The 14,711-nt window shown below is 42.2% G+C and overlaps 1 protein-coding gene across 16 annotated transcripts in view; it reads left to right on the top strand.

Moving 5' to 3' along the window:
* The window catches only part of rad51b (RAD51 paralog B), a 687,200-nt gene that overhangs the window by 49,270 nt on the left and 623,219 nt on the right, over positions 1-14,711 (top strand). For all 16 annotated transcript variants that reach the window (XR_005946234.1, XR_005946235.1, XM_041214006.1 and 13 more), the window contains one exon: positions 2,535-2,718. Coding sequence is in view for 14 of the 16 variants with exons in the window: in XM_041214006.1 (XP_041069940.1) it covers positions 2,535-2,718 (184 nt within the window). In the remaining 2 variants the exon portion in view is untranslated. The remainder of the gene's footprint in view (positions 1-2,534; positions 2,719-14,711) is intronic.

Below are 14,711 nucleotides of genomic sequence, written 5' to 3'. Positions count from 1 at the left end.
TTAACTCTGCAAGCTCAAGGTAAATTAGTTGATCTCTTGTTAATCTCCAGCACAATAAAGCACAGACTGAGTGCAGTCTTCAGGATCCAAGCACAGGCTTTAATTGGACCTGTGCATGGAGATGTAATTGTTAACATTTTTAAAGTCATAGTCAATTCTTATTTTTAAATAGTGTCTAAATTTTTATATTTACTACGTAGAAAAAAGATGGCATCCAGAGAAGCAGAGAAAAAGTTGATTGGGGTTTTGTGCATAGGAGACCCAAGGCGTCAAGAGATGTATAGTCACTATTACTGAAAGGATGTGGTAATTATTGTGTGACACGTACACAACAATAAGTACTTGCATTTATATAGAATCATTTAATATATTAAAGTGTCCCTAGATGCTTCACAAGAGCATTATCAAATAAAATTTGATACCAAGCCACGTGATGTCACAGATAACCAAAAACTTTGTCAAAGAAGCAGTTTTTAAGGAGTATCTTAAAGGATTTCTATGAGCAGAAAGAGGGTTAGGGAGGGAATTCCAGACTTTGTCCATGGCAACTGAAGGCACAGCTGCCAGTGGTAGGGTGATTAAAATCAGATGAGCAAGAGACCAGAATTGGAGGAGCCCAGATATCTGAGGATGGTAGGGCCAGAGGAGGTTACAGTGATAGGGAGGTTGAGGCTACAGGTTTGAAAACAAAGATGAGAATTTTAAATAAAAACAGAAATTCTGGAAATACTCAGGTTAGGGCAGCGTCCATGGAGTGAAAACAGTGTTAATGTTTCAGGTCTGTGACCTTGCATCATAACTGGGAAAAGTTATAGATGTAATAGGTTTTGAGCGAGGAGTTTGATGGGACAAGGACACAAGGAAGGTCTGTGATAACCTGCCATATACAGCTGAATATTTCCAGAAGTGTTCTGCTTTGTGATGAGCATTTTTAAAATTGAGGTATTGTTGGACTGGGAGGCAATGTAGGTCAGCAACCTCAGGGGTGATGGGTAAATAGGATGGTGTGAGTTAAGATACATGCAGCAGAGTTCTGGATGATCTCAAATTTATGGAGATTGGAAGCTGGGGGAGCAGCTAAGAAAACATCGAAATAGTGGAATCTGGAGGTAACAGAGGCACTGATGAGGGTTGATATAGGCTTGGGCAGGGGCAGAGATGGGAGATGTCATGGAGGTGGAAGTAGGTGGATTTGGAACTCTGCTCAGGGTTAAACGTGATGTTATGTTTGGAACAATCTGGTTTAGCCTCAGGCAGTGGCCATGAAGGGTAGAGTCAGTGGCCAGATAATGTGGGGGCTGCAAACAGTGGCTTTGGTCTCCCTAATATTTAATTGGAGGAAATTTTACTCACTGAGCACTGGTTGTGGGACAAGTCTGATAAATCGGGGACGATGAAGGAGTTGAGAGAGATGATGGTGAGCGAGAGCTGGGTGTTTGTTAACGTGCTTGTGGAACTTAATGTTTTTGGATTATGTTGCTAAGCGGCAGCATGTGAATGAAAATTAGGGGGGTTGGGGGAGCCCGATGATAGATCCTTGGGGTCTCCAGGAGTAATGGAGTGAAAGACAAGCCTTTGCAGGTTTATGTGAGTAACTTGCAATATAAATGTGAATGTAGGATTTTATAGTAGGCAAACAATTGAACAGAAGTTTTCTGCAGCTGTAACATTTATAAAGGAACAGGAGAAAATAATAAGCCTACTCTGCAGCATTGGTGATTGCATATTTTGTTGAATAAGATTCACCAGTCACTGATACGTGGATTTTTTTTTAAAAATAAGGTATTTTCATGCTTTTTCTGTGGCTCAGTTTTCCCAAAGTGATTTAGCTAATCTCAGCTGTAATGGTGATGGTGACAGTACTATTAGCCCCAGTTCCCCACCCTGCTGGGAGCACAGGACAAAGAGGGAAAACTTCCCCAAGGTTTCAGCTCTTGCCTGCTGTCCTGTGATCTTGTGTGTGGACAAGGTTGGTCTCTGTTTTATGGTCTAGCCTGCTGACACTGACATCAGGGATGGGCTTTTGTATTCCTCCAGGAATCATGACCTACAAGAGGACAAATTTTCAGATTTAAGATCATGTGTCAACTATGGTGCAGTAGGTAGCTGTCCAAAGACTTGAACATAAAAATCCAGGATGACAATCCAGTGCAGTACTGAAAGAGTGCTGCACTGTCAGAGGTTCTGTCCTTTGGTTAACCAAGGCTCAGCAATGTACACAAATTCTCCTTGGTGTCCTGGCCAATTGTAATTGCTCAACCAACGTCTCTACAATAGATTATCTGGTTGTTATCAAATTGCTGTTTGTGGGTGCTTGCTGTGCACAAACTTTGAAAAGTCCTTCATTGGTACATTATGGCCTTGTTTATAAGTAGATGATAACAAATTGTCCCTTGCTTTCCCTAAACAGCGTTGAATATAGTTGGGGGGTGGGGGGGAAGAGTTAGAAAAGTACTTTGCTCCTGCTCCCCCTGTATTCCACACTCCATGGCCTTTAAAGAGCTAATGTAATTTTGTCCCCCTTTTAATGCCAGGGTTGAATCCTTGGAAGAGGACATTATCCTGAAAGCGGTTAAGCTGATTGTGGTGGACTCAGTTGCATCAGTAGTTCGAAAGGAATTTGACACAAGACTCCAGGGTAATCTGTCAGAGCGCAGCAACTTTCTGTCAGGTGAAGCTGCCACACTGAAGTTTTTGGCGGAAGAATTCTCCATTCCGGTAAGACCCCTGGCTTTTTCTTCCCGTTGAACGAAATGATTGTGTTTAGTTTGTTAGAGCTTGTTGCACCTACTGATGAAATGAGCCTGCTGTGTATTTGTGGCAATAATGATATTACTGGTAGAGAAGTGTTACGTGCTCTGAGTGTTAGTGCAGCACCTTAGTGATGTATTGTGACTGATATTACTAATCAAAGCCCATAGCCATTCTCCCCTCAAAGACTGACTTCTTCCCCTGCCTACTTGCTTTTCAGGCCCCTTGTGGTTCATTTTGAGCACTTGACATGTTGATATTAGAATTGTTTTATTGAGGCAGCGACTAGCACCAGATTTAACATACACTTAAAATGTTAGAATTAACCCTTTACGTTGAGCCATGTTTAGTTATCACAGCTTAATACTGAACTCCCTTTCTTGAAAGAAAAGGCATACAATTCTGTCAGGATTAGTGGTAGGTCAAAAGATTGGGAAAATTTTAGAAATCCGCAAAGAATGCCTAAAAATAGGGAGACATTAAAGTATGATAGAAAACTGATAAATATAAAAACAGACAGGAACTTCTACAAGCATATAAAAAGGAAAAGAGTAGCTAAAGTGAGTGTTGATCCCTTAGAAGATGAGACTGGGGATTAATAATGAGATACAAGGAAATGCAGAGACTTTGAAGAAGTATTTTTTTTATCTGGCTTCACAGTAGAAGACAAAAAACACCTCAATAACAATTGGAAATCCAGAGGCAAAAGGTAGGGAGGAACTTAAAAAAATGATGGCCACTAGAGAAAAAGTACTAAAGGACCTAAAGGCTGACCAGTTCCCTGAACCTGATGGCCTGCATCCTCAGGTCTTAAAGGAAGTGGCTGCACTGATAGTGGATGCATTGGTTGTAATTTTCCAAAATGCCCTAGATTTTGGAAAGGTCCCAGCAGTTTGGAAAACTGCAAATGTAACACCTCTATTCAAGAAAGAAGGGAAACAGGAAACAAAATAGGCCAGTTACAATAACATCTGTCATTTGGAGCATTTAGTAGCAGGACAATTAAAAAGTCATAATTCAATCAGGCAGAGTCAACATGGTTTTGTGAAAGAGAAATTGTGTTTGACAAACTTACTAAAATTCTTTTGAGGATGTAGCAAGCAGCATGGATAAAGGGGAACTAGTAGATGTGTATTTGAATTTCCAAAAGGCATTCAATAAGGTGCTACATAAAAGGCTACTACACAATATAAGAACTCGTGGTAATGGGGGTGATGTATTAGCATGGGTAGAGGATTGACTAGCTAACAGGAAACAGAGAGATAAATAGGTTACTTTCAGGTTGGCAAACTGTAACAAGTGGAGTGCCACAAGCATCAATGCTGGGGCCTCAATCTATATTAATGACTTAGATGAAGGAACCAATGTATTGTAGCCAAATTTACTGACAACACAAAGATAGGCAGGAAAGCAAATTGTGAGGTGGATACAGGGAGCCTGCAAAGGAATATAGGTAGGTTAAGTCAGTGGGCAAAAATTTGGCAAATGGAGTATAATGTGAAGTTGTTTATTTTGGCAGGAAGAATAGAAAAGCAGAATTTGATTCAAGTGGAGAAAGACTGCAGGATTCTGTGGTACAATGGATCTGGGTATGTTTGTATATGAATCACAAAAAGTTAGCATACAGACAAGCATGTAATTAGTAAGGCCTTTATTGCAAGGGAGCTGGAGTATAAAAGTATGGAACTCTTGCTCTAATCATACAGGGTGTTGGTGAAACCACACCTAGAGTGCTGTGTAAAGTTTTGGTCTCCTTAAGGTGGGATATACTTGCACTGGAAGTAGTTCAGAGAAGGTTCACTTGGCTGATTCCTGAGATGAAGGGGTTGTCTTATGAGGAAAGCTTTAGCAGGTTGGGCCTATACATATTGGAGTTAGAAGAATGAGAGGTGATCTTAATGAAACATACAAGATTCTGAGGGGGCTTTACATGGATGCTGAGAGGATGTTTCCTCTCATGGGGGAATCTGGAACTAGGGGATACAGTTTCAAAATAAGAGGTCTCCCATTTAAGACACAGATAAGAAGGAATTTCTTCTCTGAGAGTCATTCGCCTTTGGAATTCTCTACCCAGGAAGCAGTGAAATCTGGCTCATTAAATATATTCAAGGCTGAGTGAGATAGATTTTTGATTGACAAGGGAGTTGAGGGTTATGAGGGACCAGCAAGAATGTAGAGTTAAGGCCACAATCGGATCAGCCATGACCTTATTGATTGGTGAAACAGGCATGAGGGGCTGAGTGGCTGACTCCTGCTCCTGTTTCTTTATGATCCTAAAAGTACACAAAAGGCTAAAAAATCTGCTTCCCTTTGAGAAATCATGTTCTAGTTTAACTCTATAAAGTTGTTGAGATTGAGACAAAGCATGAACAAACAAAAACAATGGGGCCAAGTCATTCAATTTAACTACAAACGTCAATTGTGACATGTTCAAATGTACTTGAATGGCGGCTTTTCTTTTTCATTGACTAGACAATTATTGAAAGCTGCTTGATCTTTAGCACTTCTTTAAAGTGGCATTGTTCAAATGGAAGAATCTGTCTTCAAGATTTCCCAGAGATGCATTCAGGCCAAAGAGTGTCTTTAGGCAGTGAGGAAAAAAGAGGGACCTGCCAAGTAAGAATAGTATTTATGTTTTAAGGCAGCGGCCTTCGACTGTTTATTATATTCTATACCTTACAACGCTTCCAACATATGTTCTGTTCCTGCTCCTGTTTGCTTCTTCTGTTGCAGTGCAGAGAGAATAACTATGGTTATGATGCCTTGCCTTCTGCTTCCCTATCCCTCTCCCAATTTCTTCAAATTGCTGTGACAGTGAAAGGTTGCTGCATCCCCCAGTTCAAAGTGTCATAATGGCAGCACTACAATTCTTTTCAAGCAGGAATTTGCAGGAGAGAGGTTTCCGTCTGTGACTGTCTGTCCTGATTGTGTATACACGATAGATAGCTGGTTGTGCATTCCAAATTGAAATCTAATCGAGGGTTCAGATGGTTTATATATAGAATAGTGAATACCCGGGAGTGAGTTACAAGCCGGATTCTAATTGAGGGGTTCAGATGGTTTATATATAGAATGATAGAAACTTGGGTTGTAGACTGGAATCAAACCGAGGGATTTAGATGTCACTAAAATTGTTGTTACTGATTTAAAGCTATATTGCTGAATTGATTGATGTCTGGTTTGCAGGGTGTGTTTGTCTGTTGGTCAGGCTGGGGGTTGGGGCATGTACTTTGTCTTTGATCACCATGGCCCTCCAGCTATCTGTGCATTTTATAGTGTTGATGGGTAGCTTGGGAGCTGAGCTTGTAGTAGGGTCTGACAACAATGACTTCGGCTTTCACAATACTTGGAGGAAATTTCTGTTCACCCAGGACTGAATGTTGGAGGAAATTTCTGTTCACCCAGGACTGAATGTTGGACAAGCAATCTGATAATTTAGAGACAGTGGAGGTGTCAAGAGGGTTTGTGGTGTGGTAGAGCTGTGTGTTGTCAGCATACATGTGGAAACTGATGCTGTGTTTTGGGATGTCACTTAGGGGCAGCATGTAGCTAAGGGATAGGATTGGACCAAGGATAGATCCTTGGATTCCAGAGGTAGTAGTCTTTGGGCAGGAAGAGAAGCTATTGCAGGTGATTCTCTGGCTGCAATTAGATAAGAATGAAATCAGGTAAACGCAGTCTTATCCAGCTGGACGATAGTGGGGATGCTTTGGGGGAGGATGGTGTGGCCAACCGTGTCAAAGGCTGCAGACAAGGAGGAAAAAGTCACCTTTGTCACAGTCACATGGGATGTCGTTTATGACTTTGATAAGAGCTGTTTCATTACTGTGGAAGGAACGAAAATGAGGAGTTCTGGGAAAGATGGGTATGGATTTGGAAAGTGACAGCAAATTTAAGGACTATGGAGAGGGAAGGGAGGTTGGAGATGGGACAGTACAAGGATGGAGGGGTCAAATTTTGGTTTTTTTTGATGAGGGGGTGATGACAGCAGATTTGAAGGAGATGGAGATAGTACCTGAAGAGAGAATCGTTAACAATGTCAGCTAACATGGGAACCAGGATGGGAAATTGGGCAGTCATTAATCCAGTGGGAATAAGTTTGAGTTAGCAGGTGGTAGGTCTTGGGCAAAATGAGCTCAGAGTGGGCCTGAGGGGAAATAAGAGAGAAACCAAAGAGAGAGGGGAGTTTGGGACAATGGCGGGGTGGAGTTTAGAGAAAGTTTGGCCCTGTGGGCTAGGGGAAGGGAGAGTAGCAGCAGAGGCAGCTGATTGGATGGTCTCAATCTTGGTGACAGAGTAAACAATTCTGTAGCTTGTGGACGCTGGATTTTAGATGGAAAAGGTCTCAGCTGAAATGTGCTGATTTGTTATCTATTTTCTTTCTGAAGAAAGGTGAGGGGGTAACTCTGCTCTGTAGTGGAGTGCAGGACAGGCTGGAATTGGACAGCAACCTATCTTTCAGTGAGCCATGTGGTTCTCTGTGATAACTGATCTGGTGAATTTTAATAGCAAAATGGGAAGTTTTGGTGAGAAGGATTATGGGGGCCTGAGAATAGAGTCCATCTGTGCAGCACCATCCTACCGCTTCCAGGGTACTGACTGTGCATGAGGCCTCCTTGTCTTGTAATGTGAAATCTACTCATTCTCATTAAAATCCTGCACCCATTAAGTAGCTAAGGACAGGATAGGCGTGCGGATCAGGAATATATCAGTGTCGGTTGTGCCTCTGTCTTTTGAAGGACCTATTTTTGAGGGGGGCGTAGGTGTTAATTCCTGAAGAAAGTCAACATGAGTCCCAGCGCAAGATGACAAGGGGCCAGTTGGAGGGAGCAGCTATATTAAATTGTAACATCCTGTGGGCATTATGACTAGAGTTGCCCAGTCACTCAGTATCTGTAATATTGGGAGGCTTCTCATTTATGGCCTTAATGAACAGAATACACTTGGTGCACAGGCTCCCAACATGTTGTTCACTAGGCAGTCACATTGGATACTAGGTACCTTAGGTGACTTCAGGTCACGTAACAGAGATAGGAGCTTGAACCCTCGAGAGGGGCTGCACAGCCATGTAGGAATTGGTGCTATGATGAGTGTTGGTGGCCAAATGCCCTGTTGGTGCCCATTGTCAAGTCTCATACAAGAACGGTCAGTTGCAAATTGCTGAAGGGCGGCTATGGTATTATTCTTTGGCAATAACTCAATGCCTTCATGAGAGGAAGAAAGAAAAGTAGCTGAATACAGAAACAGACATCAGCAATTTATTGATATTGTATGGATTGAATCAGATGATGGTCATTGTAAAGGATGAGAAGGGGGCAAAATTAAATCTCCCATTGAAGCCCATGTGTATCACTGGAGCTGGTGCCCTGTATATCTGCAGTTTTCTCTTGGCAATGTGGCAAAACGATGGAGCTGCCAAAGTTGCTACATACAGACCCTCCTCCACCCCAGACAACAACAGCTTGGATTTATAAGGCATCTTTAACATAGTAATAAGTCCAAAGGCCCTTTACAGGGGCATTATTAAACGAAATTTGTCACTGAACAATGACTTAGGCTATACATTTTATACACTTTTTAGAACTGGCGATCAAAAGTTTAAAAGAGGGTCTTAAAGGATAGAGAGAGGTAAAGAGGTTTAGAATGCTGTGTTCAGTTCAACTTTCCATGCCACTGCTGAGACAGCAGTAAATTCTGAGATTTCTATTTCTTGGCTCCAGTGCTGGAATAATCCTTCCTTCAAAGTCAGGTTCCGTCTCTTTTACATGATCGATTTTGCTTTCCTTTGGAAAGAACAGTAGGTCACGTCACTTCATGAAACTTAATCTGGAACAAATGTCGACTCTGAAATCTTAATGAGCCTCTTATGTTTATGGTTGAGTGCAATAAACCCAAATGATATACATCTGTAAAAGGCCAGCCCCTCTGCAGTCAGCTTCAACTTTTTCCCTTTTTTGTACTTCGAAGCTTTGAGCACTGAGGATGCGGAGGTGGTGTAACTGCAGGTAGATCTTGACTTTGTGCAACAGTCTAAAATGGATCATAATGGGCCAACAGCCCGTTATATATCTCCCATTGGATCAGATAGGATATATGGCACAGATACAGGCCATTAAGCCCAACTGCTCCACCCTGGTGTTTATGCTCCGCTTGCACCTTCTCCCATCTTTCTTCATCTAAACCTACCAACATAACCATCTATTCCCTTTTCCCTCATATGCTTTTCTAGTTTCCCTTAAACACATCTCTGCTATACGTTTCAACCACTCCCCTGTGGTAGTGAGTTCCATACTCTCACCACTCTCTTTCGGTGAAGAAGTTTCTTCTGAATTCCTTGTTGGATTTCTTGGTGACTATCTTGTTTTGATGGCCTCTAGTTATACTGTTCCCCACAAAAGGAAGCATTCTTTCTGTATCTATTCTTCCAAAACCATTCATGATTTTAAAGACCTCCACTAGGTCACCTCTATGATAAGGCGACCAGAACTACACACAACACTCTCTGGCTTAACCAAGGTTTGATACAGGTTTAGCATAACTTCCCTACTTTTCGATTCTATCTCTTTAGAAATAAAATCTTGTGCTAGGTTTGTTTTTTTTTAACAGCCTTTCCATTCTTCCCATTCTTAGTTCCATTGTCTTAGCCTGCTTGAGTCTGCAGGAACAGGAGGTGAGTAGCAGTGGTCAGGAGGAAGTAGCCTGACAAATCAAGAGGCCTCAATGCTTCACACAAGAGTCCGCCTTAATGCCTCAATTTCTGCATAGCCAGCCACAGCAGATGGTACCCCAAAGGAATACCTTTTATGACCCAAAGATGTCCCAAAGTACTTTGTAACCAATTAAGTATTTTTTGTTTTGAAGTATAGTCACTGTTGGAATGTGGGAAATGTGGCACCCACTTTGTGCACTGCAAGATCCTACAAATAGCATTGTAATAAATGAGCAGGTAATCTGTTTTAATGATGACCTTGCTTGAGGGAAACAGATTGGCCAGGACACTGGGGAAAACTCCCTTGCTTCGTATGGTGCCATGGGATCTTTTGAATCCACTTGAGAGAGCACACAGGGCCTCCGGTTTAATTTCTCATCTGAAAGGCACCACCTCCAACAATGAGCCATCCCTCAATACTGCACTGGAGTGCCAGCATAGATTATGTATTCAAGTTTCTGGAGTGGGGCTTGAATCTACAACCTGACTCCAAGTGGAGATTGCTTTCCGCTGAGCTAAGCAGACGCATATGAAAAATAAATCTGAACACAGCTGGAAATGGTTACTGAGCTAGCCCAGAGTATCAGAACATGTATATATGAATGCATTGATACACCGGGTGTGTCGACCTAGATTTTGGATTGAAGTCTCCAGAGTGGGACTTGGATGCAACACCTCCTGACTCAGAGGCAGGAGTGCTACCACTGAACCATAATCAACACTGACCTTTCACTGACTGCTTTGATGAACAAAGCTGTCCGCTTGATTGGAACACCCATCAACTGGCCTAAATACCAACTCCGTCCAACACCTATACACTGACAGCAGCTTGTACAGTATATAAGATGCACCGCAACAACTTGTCAAGGCTCCTTTGATAGCACCTTCCAAACCGCTCCTTCTACCACCTAGAAGGACAAGGGTAGCAGATGCATGAGAACACCACTACCTGCAAGTTCCCCTCTAACTCGAACACAACCCTGACTTGGAACTGTATCACCGTTTCTTCACTGGCACTTGTTCAAGGAACTCCCTTCCTAACAGCACTGTGGCGTTCCTCCATCACATGGACTGTAGCATTTCAAGAAGGTGGCTCACCACCTCCTCGCCAAGGGCAATTAGGGATGGGCAATAAAAATTCTGGCCTAGCCAGCAATGCCCACTTCCCGTGAGAGAATTTTAAAAAATGATCCCTGTTAGAGGGGAACATTGTGCTTTTACTGGCTGTATTTATGGTGAAGCCCATGTTAGAATGTGCACTTCTCTCTTTCATTGGTGCTGTTAATATAACTGATCAGTAGAGTCCAGGCTTGCCAATCCTCTGGAGGCGCCAGGAATTAACAGTTGATCTTTTGAAGACTGTTGCGAACAGCCCAGGGTAAAAATTGGGTGTTTTTATGACATTTTCATTAAACCGTTGTTTATTACAACACAACAACAACTTGCAATAATGTTGAGCCTCAAATCTAGCAAAACTTGTCTGTTCATGTGAAGAACCTTGATAAAAATTGACACTAAGCCACATAAGGAGTTATTAAAACAGTTGAGCAAAATCTTGGACAGAATACATCAAAGAAGTTTTAAAAAGCATCTTAAAGGAAGAGAGGGGTGTGGGGAAGTTTGGGAGAAATTCCAGGACTTTGGGCCTAAGCAGCTGAAGGCACGGCTGCCAGTAGTGGGTGTGTTGGGGGAGGTGGCGATGGAGGGATGCAAGGGAAATCCGAGATGTGTAAGAGGCAGATTAGTTATAATGGCTATAAAGAAAAATATATGGTTGGGGGTCGGGTTGACTTGATCCGGCTTTTTGAGGTGGGAAGTCATGTGACAATCTCCAAAAATATTCCTGCTAAGCTGCACCAGTGTGTGGTGACACAGCAGCCTGGAAGGAACTGCGCAGGGCTTTGTTCGTGTTAAATACTGTGTCTATCCAGCTGGACAGCAACTGTGCAAAGACAATTTAAATGTACTATTGATGGAGGAAAGAAATTGGCCAGGCATGACAGCAAAATGTTATAGGGAACAGTGTGTCCAACTGGAGTTGGAACTGTGTAGTGTCCCTGTTAGGGGGCATCCAGCTCCCTTTTACTGATTCTGTTAAGCCTGATGGTACAGTCTTTGATGAGCAGGAGTAGGCCATCAACTGAAACTATCCACAACAGATGTGTAAAATTTGTACCTGTGGAGAAATGTGTCAGAGTGCATTGAAAGGTTTATGACCAAGTGGCCAAAGAGGAAATACTGCTTATGAACAAACAAGAATATAGATTAATGTCTCTTGTTAAGAAGTGCACACCAGGATGTTGTGTAGGCTGATAATTTAGGACTGAGATGAGAAGAAATTACTTTGCTCACCCCAGAGGGTTGTGGATAGTCCATCATTGAATACATTTAAGGCTGGGACAGACAGATTTTTAGTGTCTCAGAGAATTAAGGGATTTGGGGAGCAGGTGGGGGAAGTGGAATTGAAGCCCAAGATCGGCCATGAATGTATTAAATGGTGGAGTAGGCTCAAAGGGCCATATGGTCTACTCCTTGTATTTCTTGCATGTTCTTCTGGCTTGACCATGATTTAAGGGCCTTTGAATCTGAAGGTGCAGGGCGTGAAACCAGCTTGAGAGAGTCCCAGTGAGCAGTGGCCAGGACTGTGGCTCTGCATTCAGGAACATCTAGAGTGAAACTCTCAACGGCTGGTTGTTGCTGCCGCTGTTTGTCTATCTTGCACCATCCTCACATATCCACTGTAGCTCGTCTGCAACTTCTCTGGGACATCTGTCGTCCAGCTACATCTAGGTTGACCCCTCTCTCTGCTGTCCTCCGCTTTCCTTTCTTGAAGAGATCCCTGGAACTTTTCAGTTTGGATCAAATGGCTGAAATACTGACATTTTCTTTTCTGAATGGTTTCAAAGTAGAACAAATAGATACGTTTGTCTTTTTAGCGCAAATGATAACAGAAGGAAAAACTTTGGAATGCACTGCCTGGGAGGGTGGTGGAGGCAGGTTACCTCACATCCTTTTAAAAAGTTCCAGGATGAGCTCTTGGCACATCATAACATTCAAGGCAATGGGCCAAGTGCTGGTAAATGGGTTTAGGTAGGTAAGTCAGGTGTTTCTCACGTGTCAGTGTAGACTCGATGGGCTGAACGGCCTCTTCTGCACTCTGATTCTCTGATAAACATTCACAAGATGCAACATGTGATGCCAAAATTAGAAGGATAGAGATAGGCAGAAGTAATTTCGTGAGGTTGAAGGATGTGTTAACAACAAAAAAACTCAAGCTTGTAACAAGGAAAAAACTCAAGATCCCAAGAAACCTGAACAATAAATTAAAGGTCTGTGGAAGGATATAGAGGGCTGGTGGTTGTGGGAGCCTGTAAAATCGTCCCAAGTATCAGGCTAGCCACCTTTATTGGCTGTTTTAAAGATGGTTATGTCCATGGAAGGAGAGTTCACGTTGCAGGCTGTTAATTGGCCTGTGAGTCCTTCCACTACTACTCAATGCTCTCCAGGGAAAGTGTATGAAGATACAAAAACAATCAAACCCAATTTTGGATCCAAAGTAGCAATTCTGGCTTAATTTATTTTTAATGTTCCCAGTGGCACTGGGATGCCCTGCAACATCCTAACCATTGTTCCAAGATCAGCTAATACAGCACAAGCCAGGCATTAAATCTGGTACACGGTCGGACGTGGTGCCACTGCCTTTACCCACTATCATGTTCTCCATATAAAAAGCACGATTAACATTCATTCTGGAATGTGTAATAAGGCCATAATAACTGCAGGCTCAGAACATCAATTTTTGCTTTCTTTACTTTCCATTTTTACGAAACTCCACAGACCTTGTTCAGTACTTTGCCTGTTATCTCAATCTGAGGTATTATGAGAAAATAAAGCCAGAAATGTTGTGGAGCACCAACAACTTCTCTTGTTTAAAAAATAAAAACAAAAAAACTGCGGATGCTGGAAATCCAAAACAAAAACAGAATTACCTGGAAAAACTCAGCAGGTCTGGCAGCATCGGCGGAGAAGAAAAGAGTTGACGTTTCGAGTCCTCATGACCCTTCAACAGAACTAGTTCTGTTGAAGGGTCATGAGGACTCGAAACGTCAACTCTTTTCTTCTCCGCCGATGCTGCCAGACCTGCTGAGTTTTTCCAGGTAATTCTGTTTTTGTTTTGAACTTCTCTTGTTTACTGCCAACCCTTGTAGCTAACTCGCTTAATCTTACTCTCTCATTTGTCTCACCAGCTTGCATTGTGTTCTCTCTTTTTTTGCTTGATCTTTATCTTGCTTCTTCCATCTCTTTGGCTGCCAATGTCTTTCTCTCCCCCAGTTCTGAGTTTTTCTCTATTTGCTTGTGCTTGTGTTTAGCTTGTGTCCACTATGTTTCGCCTTCCCTCTCCCTGCCTAGTTCTTTGCTCTTGACTGTCCCACTATTGGAAAAAGGGAACTCTACAGGGTGAAAAATGTAGAAGAAAATTGACAATGTATGCTAGCTATTCACTGCATTTTTATACTGCTTTTTTGAACAGTGCCTAATTTCAGCTATTGAGTTTACTCCTTCAAATGTTTTGGCTGATCAGTTGTAGTACCATGCTTCAGCCAGCAGATGGTAATGTTGAGCTGGGGTTATATGCTTTTGGCCCTGTTCTCAGGAAATTGTGAGAGTGAGCATTGGATTATGTTAATTCAGAAGGTATCACCTAGGCCGAGATGCAATTTTGTGCCAATACTTTAACCAGATTCAGTAATTACAGAGTGGTCATGACATCAGACTCCATTAAAGAAGCAGATTCTCATGAACGTTTAATATCGTTTACATTTGTTTTGTATCTATTATTTTTGTGGAGGCGGGGGGGATTGGGGTTGCAGTTCAAACACTAAGTGCAGATTATTTCATTGGAAATCCTGGCTGGGAGATGTTGTACAGTGATGATTTGTGGGCAGGAGCAGATCAATTGGTCCATCTTGGATGCTGATCCAAATTTTGAGTTATCTTTATACCACTAATAAAATTGAATAATCGTGTATCCTTTCAGATGCCAGCATTTTGTTTTTTTATAATTCCTTGGCATATGTTCAAGCCTCACTTGGGCGTATAATTTGGGCTGATGCACCAGTGTGGTATTTCTCTGTTCAATAAGATGTTAAACTGATTCTGTCCAGCTGGATGATAAAGGTCCCTTGGCAGTACAGTATTTGAAGAAAAGCTCTGGGTGAATATTCCTTCTCAACTAAAGGCATCAAGTACC

The sequence above is a fragment of the Carcharodon carcharias genome, chromosome 20 (assembly GCF_017639515.1).
Source record: "Carcharodon carcharias isolate sCarCar2 chromosome 20, sCarCar2.pri, whole genome shotgun sequence".
In the NCBI taxonomy this organism is placed as follows: domain Eukaryota; kingdom Metazoa; phylum Chordata; class Chondrichthyes; order Lamniformes; family Lamnidae; genus Carcharodon; species Carcharodon carcharias.
The sequence above is the reverse complement of the archived record's forward strand: the minus strand, read 5'-3'. Positions and strand labels throughout refer to the sequence as shown.